The sequence below is a fragment of the Canis lupus genome, chromosome 13 (genome assembly GCF_011100685.1).
Source record: "Canis lupus familiaris isolate Mischka breed German Shepherd chromosome 13, alternate assembly UU_Cfam_GSD_1.0, whole genome shotgun sequence".
Classification (NCBI taxonomy): domain Eukaryota; kingdom Metazoa; phylum Chordata; class Mammalia; order Carnivora; family Canidae; genus Canis; species Canis lupus.
The window spans coordinates 49910166-49924704 of NC_049234.1; the positions used below are offsets into that span (position 1 = coordinate 49910166).

The window sequence follows — 14539 nt, forward strand, 5'->3', positions numbered from 1 at the left end:
CAAAATATATCTTTTTAAGATTTTATTTATTTATTCATGAGAGACACACACACACACACACAGAGGCAGAGACACAGGCAGAGGGAGAAGCAGGCTCCATGCAGGGAGCCCGACGTGGGACTCGATCCCAGGTCTCCAGGATCACACCCTGGAGACCAAAGGCAGGCGTTAAACCGCTGAGCCCCGCAGGGATCCCTGCTTCAAAATGTTAATAGTGCTCAGGGGAAGAAACCTGGGGGCAGGGGGGCCTTAGAATTCTCGTGACCTGGTTACTCACATCTTTAACCATGATGCTGCTATGCTGTACCGTCTCTGGTGAGGACACACACATGCTCACACTCACATGCGCACACACTCACATGCTGGGTTTGGGTGTTCAGCATTATAGTTTTCCAGTTCCTAAGACTCCAGCCTCAGGCCCTGATAACAAAAGCAGAGCGGAGACCATTCTGGAGGTCAGTAAAATTGGTCTGTGGATCCAGGGGAAGTGTCTGGAAGGTCACCACAAGGCTTCACCTCTGAGGAGCGGCAGGGAGTAGGAGAGGCCGGCAGCCTTGGAGGCCTTCCTGAAATCTGGGCCACTGACCTTGTTCCAGATGAGGACAGGGGTTGGGATTCCGATGACCTCACAGCTCAAGTACACCTGGGCGCCAGTGACATTCCAGATGTCCTTGGGGGGTGTCACAATGGAAGGACCTACAAGAGAGAACACAAAGCCAAACACATCTTTTTAAACCATCTTTTTCTCACGTTAGCATTCTAGGAAGTAAATACTTGACTCTGTTTAGGAGGCTGTGCCCCCTGTGCATTACCTAAAATAAATTTCAAAGACCAGAGCCTGGCATCCCCCTGCCACCAGCATGATTTGAAGCTCTGCTTTGGAAATGCACACATCTAAACAAACAGATATCATTAGGAAGAAAAATTCACTGTTGACAAAATTTTCCACTCCCTTAATTCATGTTTAATGGCTTATTATTTTTTTTAAAGATTTTATTTATTCATTCATGAGAGACACACACAGAGAGAGGCAGAGACACAGGCAGAGGGAGAAGCAGGTTCCATGCAGGGAGCCCGACGTGGGACTCGATCCCGGGACTCCAGGATCACGCCCTGGGCGGACAGCGGCGCTAAACCGCTGAGCCACCCGGACTGCCCATGTTTAATGGTTTATTTTTTTATTTTTTATTTTTTATTTTTATTTTTTTTTGTTTAATGGTTTAAATGCACCGGCTGTTTTGCATTATCTGGGATGTCCCAATTAATATAATAAAATTTAGTTCCAAAATGTTGAGCTTTATTTCCTTCTCGTTTACCAGGATTTTTTTTTTCTTGTTTTAAGAAAACAGGGCTCAAACTCACAAACCTGAGATCAAGACCTGAGCCGAGATCAAGAGTCGGTGCTTGATCATCTGAGCCATCCAGGCGCCCCAGTCTTTGTGTTTTTAAATGGTTGGTGTGTGTGTGTGTGTGTGTGTGTGTGTGTGTATTTCATGATGCAAAAATTGTAAGTCACATTTCAGTGTCCATAAATTAAGTTTTTTTTTTTTTTTTTTTTTTCATAAATTAAGTTTTTTACTGGAACACAGTCATGCGAGTCTGGCAATTGTGGCCCGGGGCTGTATGGCATGAAACAACCAATTTACAAATTGGCCCCTTAAGGAAGAAGCGCTGATACCTTCTCTCATCAGCCTACCAATGCCTAAAGATGTCACAGGAAAGCCGCAGGGCTCCACACGACCTTCCTCTACACGTTACCTGGAGCTGGTGTAGGTAAACCCACCTGCTGGTCCAGCTCTGAACTGTAACACTTCTGAAACCAATAGGTACTGAGAGGGCTATGCTCACTGCTTCTTGGGTGTGGGGGGGGTGGGGGGTGCAGCTCCCCAGCATCTGCTGTAGAAGAGGCCCACACACCTGCTTCTTAGTGGGTTGTATTTAATATTTCACTTCTGCTAATTCTGAATGGCAGGTCTCAAGCACAGGGGCCTTCGGGGAGATTAGGGACAGTCCCCAGAACAGGGAGGGAGGTGGAGCTGGAGCCTACCTCCCCGCCCCCCCACGCCCCCTCTTCCTGGTAGGACAGCCCACCACTCCAGAACCAAACCTGGCCCATCCTCAATGCTCAATGCCGTTTCTTGAACGAATGAGTTAATCATTCCCTCTGAATTTCAGCTCTCCACTGCCTCGAGTCTTCTGCCAAATAAAATGTCTAACTGTAAGGGTCATCTTGCGTCAGTGTCCTGGGAAAGGGACAACTTCCCCTTTAGGCCTGGAAAATTTTCTGGCATAATCAGCATTCAAAGGACACAAAATCTCCCCTTTTGCAACAGGCTATTTCCAGCACACTAGTAATTTTTTGAAATAGAAAGGAAATAACTCCAGCATATAAGATTTTTTCCCACTCATCTAAAGTATTGGTTGCTGATTTTTTTTTTCTAATCCCTCAGGGTATTTTTATTTTTTCCCCTTTGTAAGAATGTGCAAAACAATCAAAGTTCTGAAAGTTCTAAATATATTTCGTGCTTCCTTCCCTCTAAACCATAGGTCTGAGGAGGAAACGTCTATCTTGGCCAGGGGTCTTGGCTTTTCAGTTGCAGATGTGGAGATGCGGTGAGCAAGGCCAGGCTGTGTTTGTGTGTCTTCTGGCTCTGTCTCCGGTGCTTCCTAGTCTGACTGAAGCAACAGGGGACCCCGCAAAGGCCTGGGCCGGGCCTGACCCCACCCCAGCCTTCCTCCAGGGTCCTGGGACCCAGGGGCTGAGCTGCCAGCGAACCGGATCTGGCTGGAATGTGAACTACTTTCCCTCACCTCTCTGAGGGCCTCCATGTGGCTCTGTCCTCCTTCCCACACAGACTCATCAGGATGACCTCAAAGCTCAGGGAATCTCAAGAGATTGTTCGGAGAAGAATACCCTAGTGTTCAGGGGTGGAGGGGCTCGGGAACAAAGCTGCCTCTCATGTAGTAAAACCACACAAGGAACGTAAGATGGTTTTTTGCTGTGAGGTCTCAGTGCCTGAGCCTTAGAACCAACCACTTATTTGAACCTGCGTCCATCCACCTCCCTAGAGTCAGGAGGGGCAGCCGAGGCCCCCCTCTGTCAGGGGTGCAGGGAACAAGCCCAGCCTGATTTTCTGTTACAGGCCTTGAAGACGCCTATGAATTCTTCCCGGGGCACACTTTTAAAGCTAAGATATTCTCAGTTTTCACACAGTCCTATTTATCACACTTTTCTTTTATGATTAGTGCTTTGGAGGTGCCCTGTTTAAAGAAATGTTTGGCCTACCCCAAGGTCATAAAGATTTCCTGTTTTCTTCTATAAACTTTATGGTTTCTCCTTTCCCATTTAGGTTTGTGGCCCTCTTGAATTGATCTTTGTGCATGCTCCACGGCAGAGGTCAAAGTTCACCACACCCCTTCCGGCCCAGGTCATCAATTGATTTGGCATCATTTGTTGAAAAGGCCATCCTTTTCCTGCAGAATCATAATGGTAAATCCACTGACCATATGTGTGGGAGTCTACTTCTGGATTCTTTATTTTGTTCCATCGGTCTATGTGCCTGTCCTTGTGCTAATAATGACTATGGTGTAATTTAGAAATGTATTAAAAGTATAGCACCGAATAGAGAGAAGATCTATTACACCCATCCCTCCCCAATCCTCTCCTTATTCCAAGAAGCATTACATTTCAGGAAGAGCAAGAATTCTTTCAAAACATCTGAAGCCAGGAATACTTTGAATGAGAGCCATCGCTAGGAAGTTCAAAATTAGGACAAATCAAGCTGTGGGTTCCTCTTTCTCTCTCCCAACCCTTGAAGTACATATTAAACCAGGGGTGAATGGGCTGAGCCACTATTTGGACCATTCTAAGAACATAAATTATCTCTACAATTCTGCTACCAGGCTTTCCCAAGAATTCTACAAGATTCCATACCATAAATTCTGTATTACCCTCTGAATCTTGAGTTGATGGGGTGGAGGAGCAGAGGGGCCGTTAGGACCCATTTGCCAGAAGAGCATTTACAAAAACCCTTGGCTATTTCATATGTCCTTGAACAAATGTCAGATTCAAGAACCCAAGGAAAACTTGAATACGCAATATCTACTCTCGATAGTTGCTGACCTACGGTATGACCTTTAGATTTAGATGTGGATATGCAGTCTCTTGCAAAGTCAGCTCAGATCAATGAATGATTAGACTAATATTCAAGAGATAACCAACCTCCTAGAGTAGGTGGGGGCAGGCTGGCTTCAATCTGATTTCCTGCATTGGAAGGATCCATGGTTTCAGATTCTTCCTGTTTACGCTGTTCAGTGCTGATACCCATTTGGTCACCTACTTACTAAACTCTTGCCTGGTACTTTGCCACTCACCAGTCAGGAAATTCCCTCAGGTATGAAGGGGGAGCGGACAAACTTGTGATGAGAGCAGGACACAGCAGCAGTACAGAAAGACGAGTGAGGATACACAGTGAGAAAGAGTAAGAAAGGGACTTAATGGTGACCCACAGGGACACCAAGTGGACAGGTTTTGTCTGGACGTGAAGGGATAGTGAAAACATTTTGGGCTAATACGGTGGCAGATCCCAAAACACTGTAATCCCCTCCCCCAACCTGAATCACCATCATCCCACATGCTCCATGGGTAAGCATTCACCACCATCATCTGGAATTGTGAGTCTATCACACAGTTCAATTCCTGAAGAGTCTGTTCGACCTCAGGAGAGAGCTCAGCAAAATGACTCTTGACCAAATAGCTTCTCCTTCCACTCTGCCTTGTTCCCAAGAAGTCCAAAGCAGATCCAGAATTTATTTGTTTTTTTAAGGGTAAAGGAAGTTTTGGTTCACTCTGACCTTGGTTTCAGGCAGAAAGCTCAGAATCTGGTTCTTGAGGTTGGGCCAATGGGACCGACATTACCATCTAAATCACGTTCGATGTTTGGATTCCATTTAAAGCAAGTGGAGATTCCATATAAAGCAAGCAATTTATATATTTAAATATATAAGGACAGACACCAGGATAGGTTCAGTTATTTATTTATCCTGGTCTTTGTTCCAGTAAGCACTTGAGGCTGCTCAAACATCTGTCTAGCAAACATCCTGTGCGGACAGAGGATAACTGACGGCCCACCACCTGTCTCTTCCCCATCCCCACCCTGGGCAACTCCATGTAGCAACCAAGCTGCCCACAGTGCTGCCTGGCGGCTGGCACAAGGAGTCTACCCCAATGCTTCCCCAAATCAGGCTCCTTCATTTTCCTTTCTTTCTTTTTTTATTTAAAGATTTTATTTATTTATTCATGAGAGACACACAGAGAGAAAGGCAGAGACATAGAGGGAGAAGCAGGCTCCCTATGGGGGATTCGATCCCAGGACCCCAGGATCATGACCTGAGCCAAAGGCAGAGGCTCAAACACTGAGCCACTATTTTTCCTTTCTTACATCTCGTAACTCCATTCTCATCCAATCTCTTAATGTTCTTGTCCCCCTCCTTTTTAGTAACTCTTGCCTTGTGACCCTTACATAGTCTCTTCTCTTTAATCATTCTTTGGAGGGAAGGAGGAAGAAGGAGGGAGGCAGAAGGTGGAGGAGAAGCAAGACAGCCAGATCCTAAATGAAGTAGCAAGGAAGAAGGAAGTCCTAAGTTTGGAAGAAAACTAAAATTAACTTTATTGAATCAACGTCACCTTAATAGTACCTTGGAGGAGCTAGAAATCTCCCGCAGAATTTCCATCTAGATGTACCTCCTTCTCCTCGGCTCCTTTTAATTAAGTTCTAGACACATGACCAATTAATTTTAGGAATATTCAATCACAACCTAGAAAGAGCTATGTTCCAAGAAATCATGAAAAACGTAGACAAGATGGATTTAAATTTGGAATATTTCAACTTTTTAAAAAGATTTTATCTATTTATTCATGAGAGAGAGAAAGAGGCAGAGACACAGGCAGAGGGAGAAGCAGGCTCCTCACAGGGAGCTGACACGGGACTCGATCATGGAACCCCGGGACCACGCCCTGAGCCAAAGGCAGATGCCCAACCTCCTGAGCCACCCAGTTGCCCCGAATATTTCAATTTGATTCTGAAGAGGCTAAGGAGAGCAGTTCTCACAAAACACACAAATACCAGAAGATCCTGAAGCAGAATTTTTAAGTTGACCAACATTTCATGCAAACTAATTTACATGAACTTGTAGAACAGGGTTAAGATTTGTTATCCTATAAAACGCATGAAGATCATGTATAAGAAACGTGTGAACAATTTCCTAGTCTCCTACAGAGCACAAAACACTCCCCTGACATGACCTGAGATGGCCTCACCATGTCACCATTAAAAAAAAAAACAAAAATCAAAGCACTCTTGGGGACAGGACACCTGGCTCTGGATCCTCGTCTGCTGCTTCTGGCCAAGAGACCCTGGAAAAGTCACTAACCCATCGTTACAGAAGAAACCAGAACGGGCCTGAGAATCTTCTCTTTGGGCTTAGAAGTGAATGTGTCCTTGAGAGCACAGGACTACAACTCAAATGGCATCTTTGACATCCATGAAGTTTTGCAGTTGTGCTGCCTACTTCTAGAGCTCTCATGGCCCACAACAGTCCAGTGACCTTCTCCCCTACCTAAATGCAACATATGTGACTCATAACAAAGTTTGTTCTCTCTGCAATGAGTAAAATAGAGCTTATTAAAGTATCAAATGTTACCTAGTAAGCCAAGTTTTTAGTCTGAAAGAGCTGCATAGAAGATGTTAGGAGAGGTCTTCTGAAGCTGAATACAGCCCACTGGAAAACAGTCAAAAGCCAAATTTTCCCCAATAGTCAATTTTTGTCCTATTTTATTGATATTTAATCACACGTATATGCATATATATATATTTTTTTTCTTCATTGCTTTCATTTCCCTTATCATCTCTTTCGTTCTCACACTAAAAATTCGCTCTTCTTACTTCTACCCAAACTCATTCCTGGGCTCACCCACCATTACATGCTCATTACTGCTTTGAAGCTTTACTTATGATGATGCGCTGGCCCACCTGGGATGTCCTTCCTCTCATCTATTATCTATGCCCCATCCTTTATTTGAATCTCTAGGACTGAAGTGTCACTCCCTCTGGCACTTCTGTATAGCTAAGATTCCCACTTATTTCATCTGGGAAATTCTGTTGTGTTCACTTAGTGCCATATGGCTTAGCACATCATTGTTCTCTAATGCTTTCCCCAGCAGAGCTAATTGAAGATACCAGTGCCCGGATGGAGTCAGAACTGAGCCAGAAACTCTGGAATCAGATGTTCTTTGCATTCACTGGAAGGAGGGACAGCCCAGATTACATACAGTGGGTAAAGGGCAGCAGTAAACTCAGAACAGAACGTGATTAGCCACGTGGGACTGAGTAGTTAGCCACAGTCTTGAAAATGCACCGGTGCGCACACTGCCAAGACACATAACCAAAGTGATGCTAGAACCACTGCTTATTTACCAGCTGGAAGATAATTTATCACAATTTTCTTTAATCCTCCACTTGACTTTCTCTTGCCGTAAGCAATGTATCATGGCTACTGCCCACTCACTAGCCTGTTTGTATATGATCAGGGGATGCAAATTAATTTGTATATAGTAGTTAAGAAATCCCAACAAGGAGGGTAGGTCTGCTGGGGGTAAAACATCATCAATCATCCTCACGTGAAAAACAGGGTTTCTGCACCATGTTGGGTTATACAATGGACATTACAGCTCCCGCTGAGTACTTATCAACATGGCTAAGACAGCGATGTATACAGTCTTCTCTACATTATGGTGGGTCTGCAAACCACACTCATCTGGACTCTCAGAGATGCCAAATCTTGGAATAGTTCATACAGCACATGTGTATTCATACCAAAAAAGGAGGACTTAAGAAAGAACTGTGATACCACATATGGAGATGAAGAGTTCAGACACCTTGGCAAAAATCCCCAGATTGCATTCTGATAACACATCGAAGGGAAAAACACTAAACAAAAGTACAAACTAGGAAAAGAATAGTAGGAAGGCACTATGGCCAAGAGGGGGAAGGGGATGAAACATGCAAAAACTTCCTGATATTAAATAAGGGGAAGCAGTAGCTCCATGGCTAATTAAAGAGCAGAGCTATCTGCCAAGGCAAGTCATTTTGGGAACTTCCAGAGGTGGGGTGAGGTGGCAGCTAACCTGGATATGGGACTCTATCACACAGTCTCAAGGGTGTCAGTGGATGACAGCAAAGGCAGGAGGAAAAAGTACTAAATCTCAAGCAACAGAGCCTCGGTTTAATTTCATTTAGTTTAAGGCAAAGTCATCTGGTTATGGTAGCTACTGTTAGTCATTTACACTTTAGTGTGAATGAAGACATAACAGTTTTTAATGATGGGGCCCTGTCAAACACTGCCGGATGCAAAAGTGTGTAAGAATTGCTTCCTCTCCTCCATATATAATCTAGTGGGATAGGATGGGGGATGCTTAACAGTTTAAACTACAAACAGAATTCTGGGGAGTTAAGAGACTATCTCGTGAGTTTGGAGTATGGACCCTGGAATCAGGAATCCTGTTCTATCACTTCCAAGTAGTGTGACAGTGCCCAAATTATTTAACTTCTCTCAGTCTGTTCATCTTGAAATGAGACAACAATATCCAAATCATTAGATTATTAGAAAGATCAAACATGATACAGCAATTGGTCTGGAACCTGCAGCATGAGGTAAACAGTTCTTGCTTCTGTTTCAAAGCAAATTCCTTATGACTGGAGCTGATGAAAATTGTTTTTTCCCCAATGGAGACCACACATCACTTGGACTTGGGATGGCCAGGGAAGGGAGATGGCATCTGAGTAGGCCCTGAAGTTCGGAAATAGGACTTCTGTTAAGGAGGTTTCCACCTTCAGGGACTTGCCTGAGCAGAGGTGTGGAGGCAGGAAAACGCCTGCCTGCCAGCAGAAGGGCGAGCACACCAGGCCGGCTCTGGGAGAGCACGTTGCACAGAAGAGGAGGAGCAGAGATCTGGTGTGTGTGTGGGGGGGGTGGGGAGCTGGGGCTTTATAGTCAAGTGTGTCCCCGAATGTTGGAGAGGCATGAGGCCTTTGCAGCAGGATTAGGACACGGTGGGGATTGGGGGGGTAAGTCAAGGTTGCAGCAAGGGGAACAGACAGGAGAGCAGAGAGTATTCAGGAGGAACTCATGCCATCCAGTAACTGCTTGGATGGGGGAAGTGGGGGCTGAGTCAAAAGGTGCGAGGCTGGGTAAGAGAAGGCTCCTACACATGCGCATGAGCAGGATGCCAGTCTGGGGAGGGGGGAAAGGAATGCATCTGGGTCTTAGTTTGCTGAATTGGAGATACCATCTAGGGGACTGAGGTCTGAACCCAATGGAAAGAGAGGAAAGGATACAGGCTGCAGGGACCAGGTGCGCCAAGGTCAATGTCGTCTAGTTTACCTTCTAGCCCTGGGAAGGCTAGGTAGCTTCCTTCGTGTGGAAGCCAGGCAGCTTTGGTTCTCCATCCCATGGGCAGCTTCTCTGCAAAAATTCAGACAGCAGGTTGCATCCCCAGCCGGCCCAAGGCAGAGAAGGAGATGAGCCACGTGGCCATGAGCCACGGTGAAAGCACAGTGCCCAGTGATGGAACCCTGGTGGCGGCGTACACAGGTCCTGTCTGCTACATCTCCTGACTCCTACTTAACCTTTGGGATTATTATTATTATTATTATTATTATTATTTAACCTCTGGGTTTTAATGAGACACCCCACTATGGCTCCAATCCTCAATGCCGAAAATCTTCCCAGAATGTATTAGCCCACTCCAGCAACACCCCCCCCTTTTTTTTTTAACTCTAGTAGATATCATAGTGTTCATAAGTCATTCTATGATGATTGCGAATCTTGCAGTGTCTCAAAATTTTTACCGTTAACTCTGACCATGGAACAGGAATAGAAAGTTGCTTCTTACAATCTGTTGCTTACAAACAGATCTCTTATTGTGACCATGTTTTCTTACTCTTTTCCCCTAACTTGGGTCTAGCACAAGGAGGAGACAGGTACTGACCAAGGGTCTGACCCCCGGGGGTGACTGCCACCCACCGGTGATTCTGGTACACGTGGCCTGGGGTCACCTTGGGAGGAACCCTGCATTACGTAGAGCAAATCCATGAAGGGTTCAGATGGGTCAGGTAGAGCGGTCCCGGGGGTAGCCAAGTAGCGGATGAGCTAACCTGGCTGTGTCGGCCACCATGCCAAGGGATGGGCTCACTTATGAGCTCACGCAGCAGTTGCCTACTGCCATCACACCACCCGACTGACTGATGTCCATACAAGTTAAGCGAGTGGGCTAGATTTTTATCTGGTGGGGGCATGTGCAAGAACTGACCTCATATGGAGTACCATTACGAAGGGCAACTCCCCAGTTATGTGGGTGTATCTCGTTAACGCGGCCTCGGAGATATTTTCTCTACATCTCGTGGGCTTGTCCTGTCTGGACCTATGACTCACTTCCCTTAAATCCAACCTATGAAAAATGCAGGTTACTTGTTCCTATGCCATAAGCACTGAAACGGGTGGGGAAGTTTCCACAGAAGGGCACTTTTTTTTTTGCCACCTGGTTCTGGGATTGTTAGAAACCTGGACAGTGAGTTGCCCCAGGATGCTTCACCTTTGAGTTCCTGCCCGCTCCCCTTCCCCTCCATACACACCCGGTGCCTGGCACCGTCAGGCATCGGGAAGTGCTTTCTGGACCAGAGTATAAGAAAAGTCTCTTGGAGCCTGGAGGTCACCCAGCCTCAAAGCTTCACCTTTGCCCACGGGCCCTGTGCCGCTAACAAGGGCCACAGTGTGCGCCATCCCCAAGACACAGGTGTTCCCGAACCCTGCCATGAGCTCCGATTTGTCCAAGAAGAGGTTTACACCAGAGGGGTCCCAGCAAATCGCCTCCAGCCAGGCTGACAACTCTGGAAGAAGCTGCGGGAATGGACCGTCCAGCACAGTCACTCTTTCAGACTAGGAGTGGCCAAAAGGAGAAGAGGTGTCCAGTCTCCAGAGGTGACATGGGTCAGGAAAGATCTCACAGAGAGGCGCCTGCAGAAATAAGCAGCAGCCAGGCACACAGAGCTGGGGGGGCAGGGGTGGGGTGGGGGGCTCCTGCCACCAGGAACTGGGCCTGCAGGATGGGGTCCTGCAGCATCTTACCTGGCGGGGGGGTAGGCTGCCAATCCTGGCTGCGCCCTGGACTCCCCTGGGAAGGGTCAGGGCCCAGGCCTGGGCCGCACTCCCGGAGTTTCTCACTGGTCTGGCCCAGTATTAAAACAACAACAACAACAACGATAACAAGCACCCTCTCCAGGCAGGACCAATGAGCACACAGCTCCAGAGACGCTCAGAGGAGGAGGCAGACAGACAGACAGACAGACAGGAAGGCACAAAGTAAGACAAGAGGCGGGGAGGACAGATTTGAAGACAGAAGGCTTCCAGTCTCCTCGGGGAGAGGCCGAGGGGCCCTGGGAGGTGCAGAGGGTTGGGGAAGACAGCAAGCTCCGGGAGCCGCTCCAGGGAAGGGGGCGAAGCCCGATGGCAGTGACCCGGTGTTGCGTGCTTACTACTGTTCTGGCCACTTGGGCCTGGTGGGGGAAGGGGGGCCCCTGTGGGCCGCATCTGGAGCTTTGTCGGAAGCTCTCAGTCGCCTTGGCTCATTTTCCTGAAATAAAGCAGTTGGTTCTCAGCCCTGCCCCTGCCCCCCTCGGCTGCCTCGCAACTCCTACCCCCTGAAAATCTGGCCAAGTTGGGGCCCCTGCCCCTCCGCTCAGCTCCCTGAAGACACATGGGCCCTGGCATGGGGAGGGCCAGGGGCAGGGTACCAGGGACCCGGGTGCCAGAAAACAGCACCCCCCAGGCTGCCGAGAAGCAGAGCGCAGGCCCCGGCTGGCATTTCTATTTGATGAGGTTTTCGGCCTCCAGGCTCCAGCTCCCCTAGAGCTCATTTACACTTGCCTCCTTGGCCGCCAACCCCAGACGTGAATCAGCCGCCCACAAAAGAGCTCCCCCTGTTCTTTCTCTGTGTTCTCATTCCCTCTCGTGCCCTCTGGTGATTTCTTCTTTCTTTCTTTCTTTCTTTCTTTCTTTCTTTCTTTCTTTCTTTCTTTCTTTCTTTCTTTCTTTCTTTCTCTTTCTTTCTTCTTTCTTTCTTTCTTTCTTTCTTTCTTTCTTTCTTTCTTTCTTCTTTCTTTCTTTCTTTCTCTTTCTTTCTTTCTTTCTTTTTCTTTCTTCATTCTTTTTTTTTTAATATATATTTTTTTATTGGAGTTCGATTTGCCAACATACAGTATAACACCCAGTGCTCATCCCATCCAGTGCCCCCCATCAGTGCCTGTCACTCAGTCACCCCGTCCCCCCGCCCACATCAGGGAAATACAAATCAAAACCCTCTGGTGATTTTCTGTTCTCCTCTGTGATGTCGGCCACAGGCTTGAAAGCTCTCAGCTATTTACCCCAAGACTCAGCCTTTGTTTATCTCCCCTTTGCTGAGTGTCCTCAGATTTCCCTCCCCCTCCCTGGTAGGATTTAGGGTTTCTTCTCCCATGTTCTGCATTTTCTAGGGCTGCTCGCCAGGCTCAGGCTAGAGCATAACACTCCTCCTACCTTGTGGGCTAATTCTCGTGTGTGTGTCTCGGGGGCTTGCTAGCTTTATAAATCACTGTGAAGGTGCTGTGTGTTCTGGCACATGGGCAAGACATTCCTCCTGGGTGCTGAGAGGAAGTTCACATCACAGAAGGTGCTAGACCATCTGGATTTGGGTGAGCTAGACTGTTCAGGGGGGCTCAGAAGTGCCAAACACCACCACTCTGACAGTCAGAAAAATGGGTATGTCTTGCTGACCTCAGGGTAGGAGGAGCTATCTGGTAGGAGCCGGAGAACTTTGAATAAGGATCTTGTATTTTTCATTAGTGAGGCAAATCATGCTTGCTCTCATCTGCTGGAGGACAACCTGGAGCTCATCTGGGTGGGTGTGAGGTATAGGACATTGGGGAAGCAGGTAAAGCAAAGCTATGTCAATGCACAGGGGAGTAATTTCTCCAGAAAAAGGGAACTTTGGGACATGGGAATGCTCTTGGCTGCTCTTCCCAGGAGTTACAGGACCAAACATCTTGACTTTGGCACTTTATTTTTAGGCAGTGATTATTTTTCTGTAATTAGTGATGCTATGGTTTTTTGTTTTGTTTTAGTTTCTCTTGTTTTGTTTTCCTTAAGTTGCTCATTCTTTTTACAACAGAGGAAGAAACAAGGAAGGTTTTCATGGTTTCAGTAGCTTGGGTTTTAAAATCTAGGCCGCTGTATCTTTGTGAGGCCTGGGAGCAACCACATGCCAAGTACCCTGCAGGTGAGGTGACACCGGGGGAAAGCCTCGTCCCTCAGAACCATTTTTTTCCTCCACAGGTATGCCTTCTAGAGCTACCATCAGTTCCAGGCATGGAGACCTTATTCTTTTGTTTATGAAAAATAATTTCCTCATCAAGCAGCTGGGATTTCAGATTTGGCACCTCTTCAGAGCAACCATACATAAAAGTAGGAAAACTCATTCTTTATAAACTTGGGGAAGAAAATGTCCTCAATCTTCCTGAAAGTGACGTAAAAGCTGCAGTTGACACCCCCTCAGGCCTTGCCTTTTGAACACATTCTCGGGAAATCTCCCCAGCGAAATGTGTGACCTCTTTAGGAAGCTGGAGTCTTCAAAGACGAAGACTGTTCACAAGGGTGTTCATGCTTGTTCTGCTTATGAACAATGGGGAGGAGGAGGGAAAGTAGTCCAGGCTCATCTAGTCCATGGGAAAAGATTATGGTTTTTGAGTCTGTCAGTTAAACCAACACTTGAAGAGACGAAAATTCAAAGGAGACTCCAATAAGTTGGATGTTGGCCAATCATGCAACCTCTCTCCGTATTTCCACCCACATATCCATGTGAGTTTGGCCTGTGAAAACTGAGGGTCATGGCCTCTGGAGTGGAGAAAGGTCAATCCATCAATCCATTTCAGACAGGTTTTTGTTTGTTTTGTTTTGTTTTAATGAGCAAGCAGCATTTTAACCTACACAAAACTACTGAGGAATCACAATTCAACACATATTCTATAGTGTCAGCACTAGATAGCTTTCCCAATGTCATGTTAACACACTCAGAAGATGTTTAAAGGACAGATCTTTCCGAAATACACTGATCGGTCGGTCATCAGATGTAAAATTGGGCTGGCCAAAGATTTAATTCTGTATAATTAGGTGATATCAAAGGAAAAATGTCATCTCATCATCATTAACTTTAACATCCATCCCTGTAATTAGAGCCCTAACTTCTACTATTGCCTACTTGAATTTATTCTGTGAGGGAATATCCCCATGGAAAATGGCATAAAAGGTGAGAATGATCCACAATGATATTAACCAAACCAAATTTCAGCATTGCATTGGCACAAAGCAGGTAACAACAAGGAGTGGATTAATTCATTCAGGCCCTCCACGAACTATGTGTTGTGCTGGTGACATGGGACGGAAAGATGGT

At 46.5% G+C, this 14539-nt stretch overlaps 1 protein-coding gene across 1 annotated transcript in view; it reads right to left on the minus strand.

Annotated features, from left to right (window-relative positions):
• The window catches only part of IGFBP7 (insulin like growth factor binding protein 7), a 69229-nt gene that overhangs the window by 10011 nt on the left and 44679 nt on the right, over positions 1-14539 (minus strand). The window contains exon 2 of the mRNA XM_038556189.1: positions 587-696. Coding sequence (XP_038412117.1) covers positions 587-696 — 110 coding nt within the window. The remainder of the gene's footprint in view (positions 1-586; positions 697-14539) is intronic.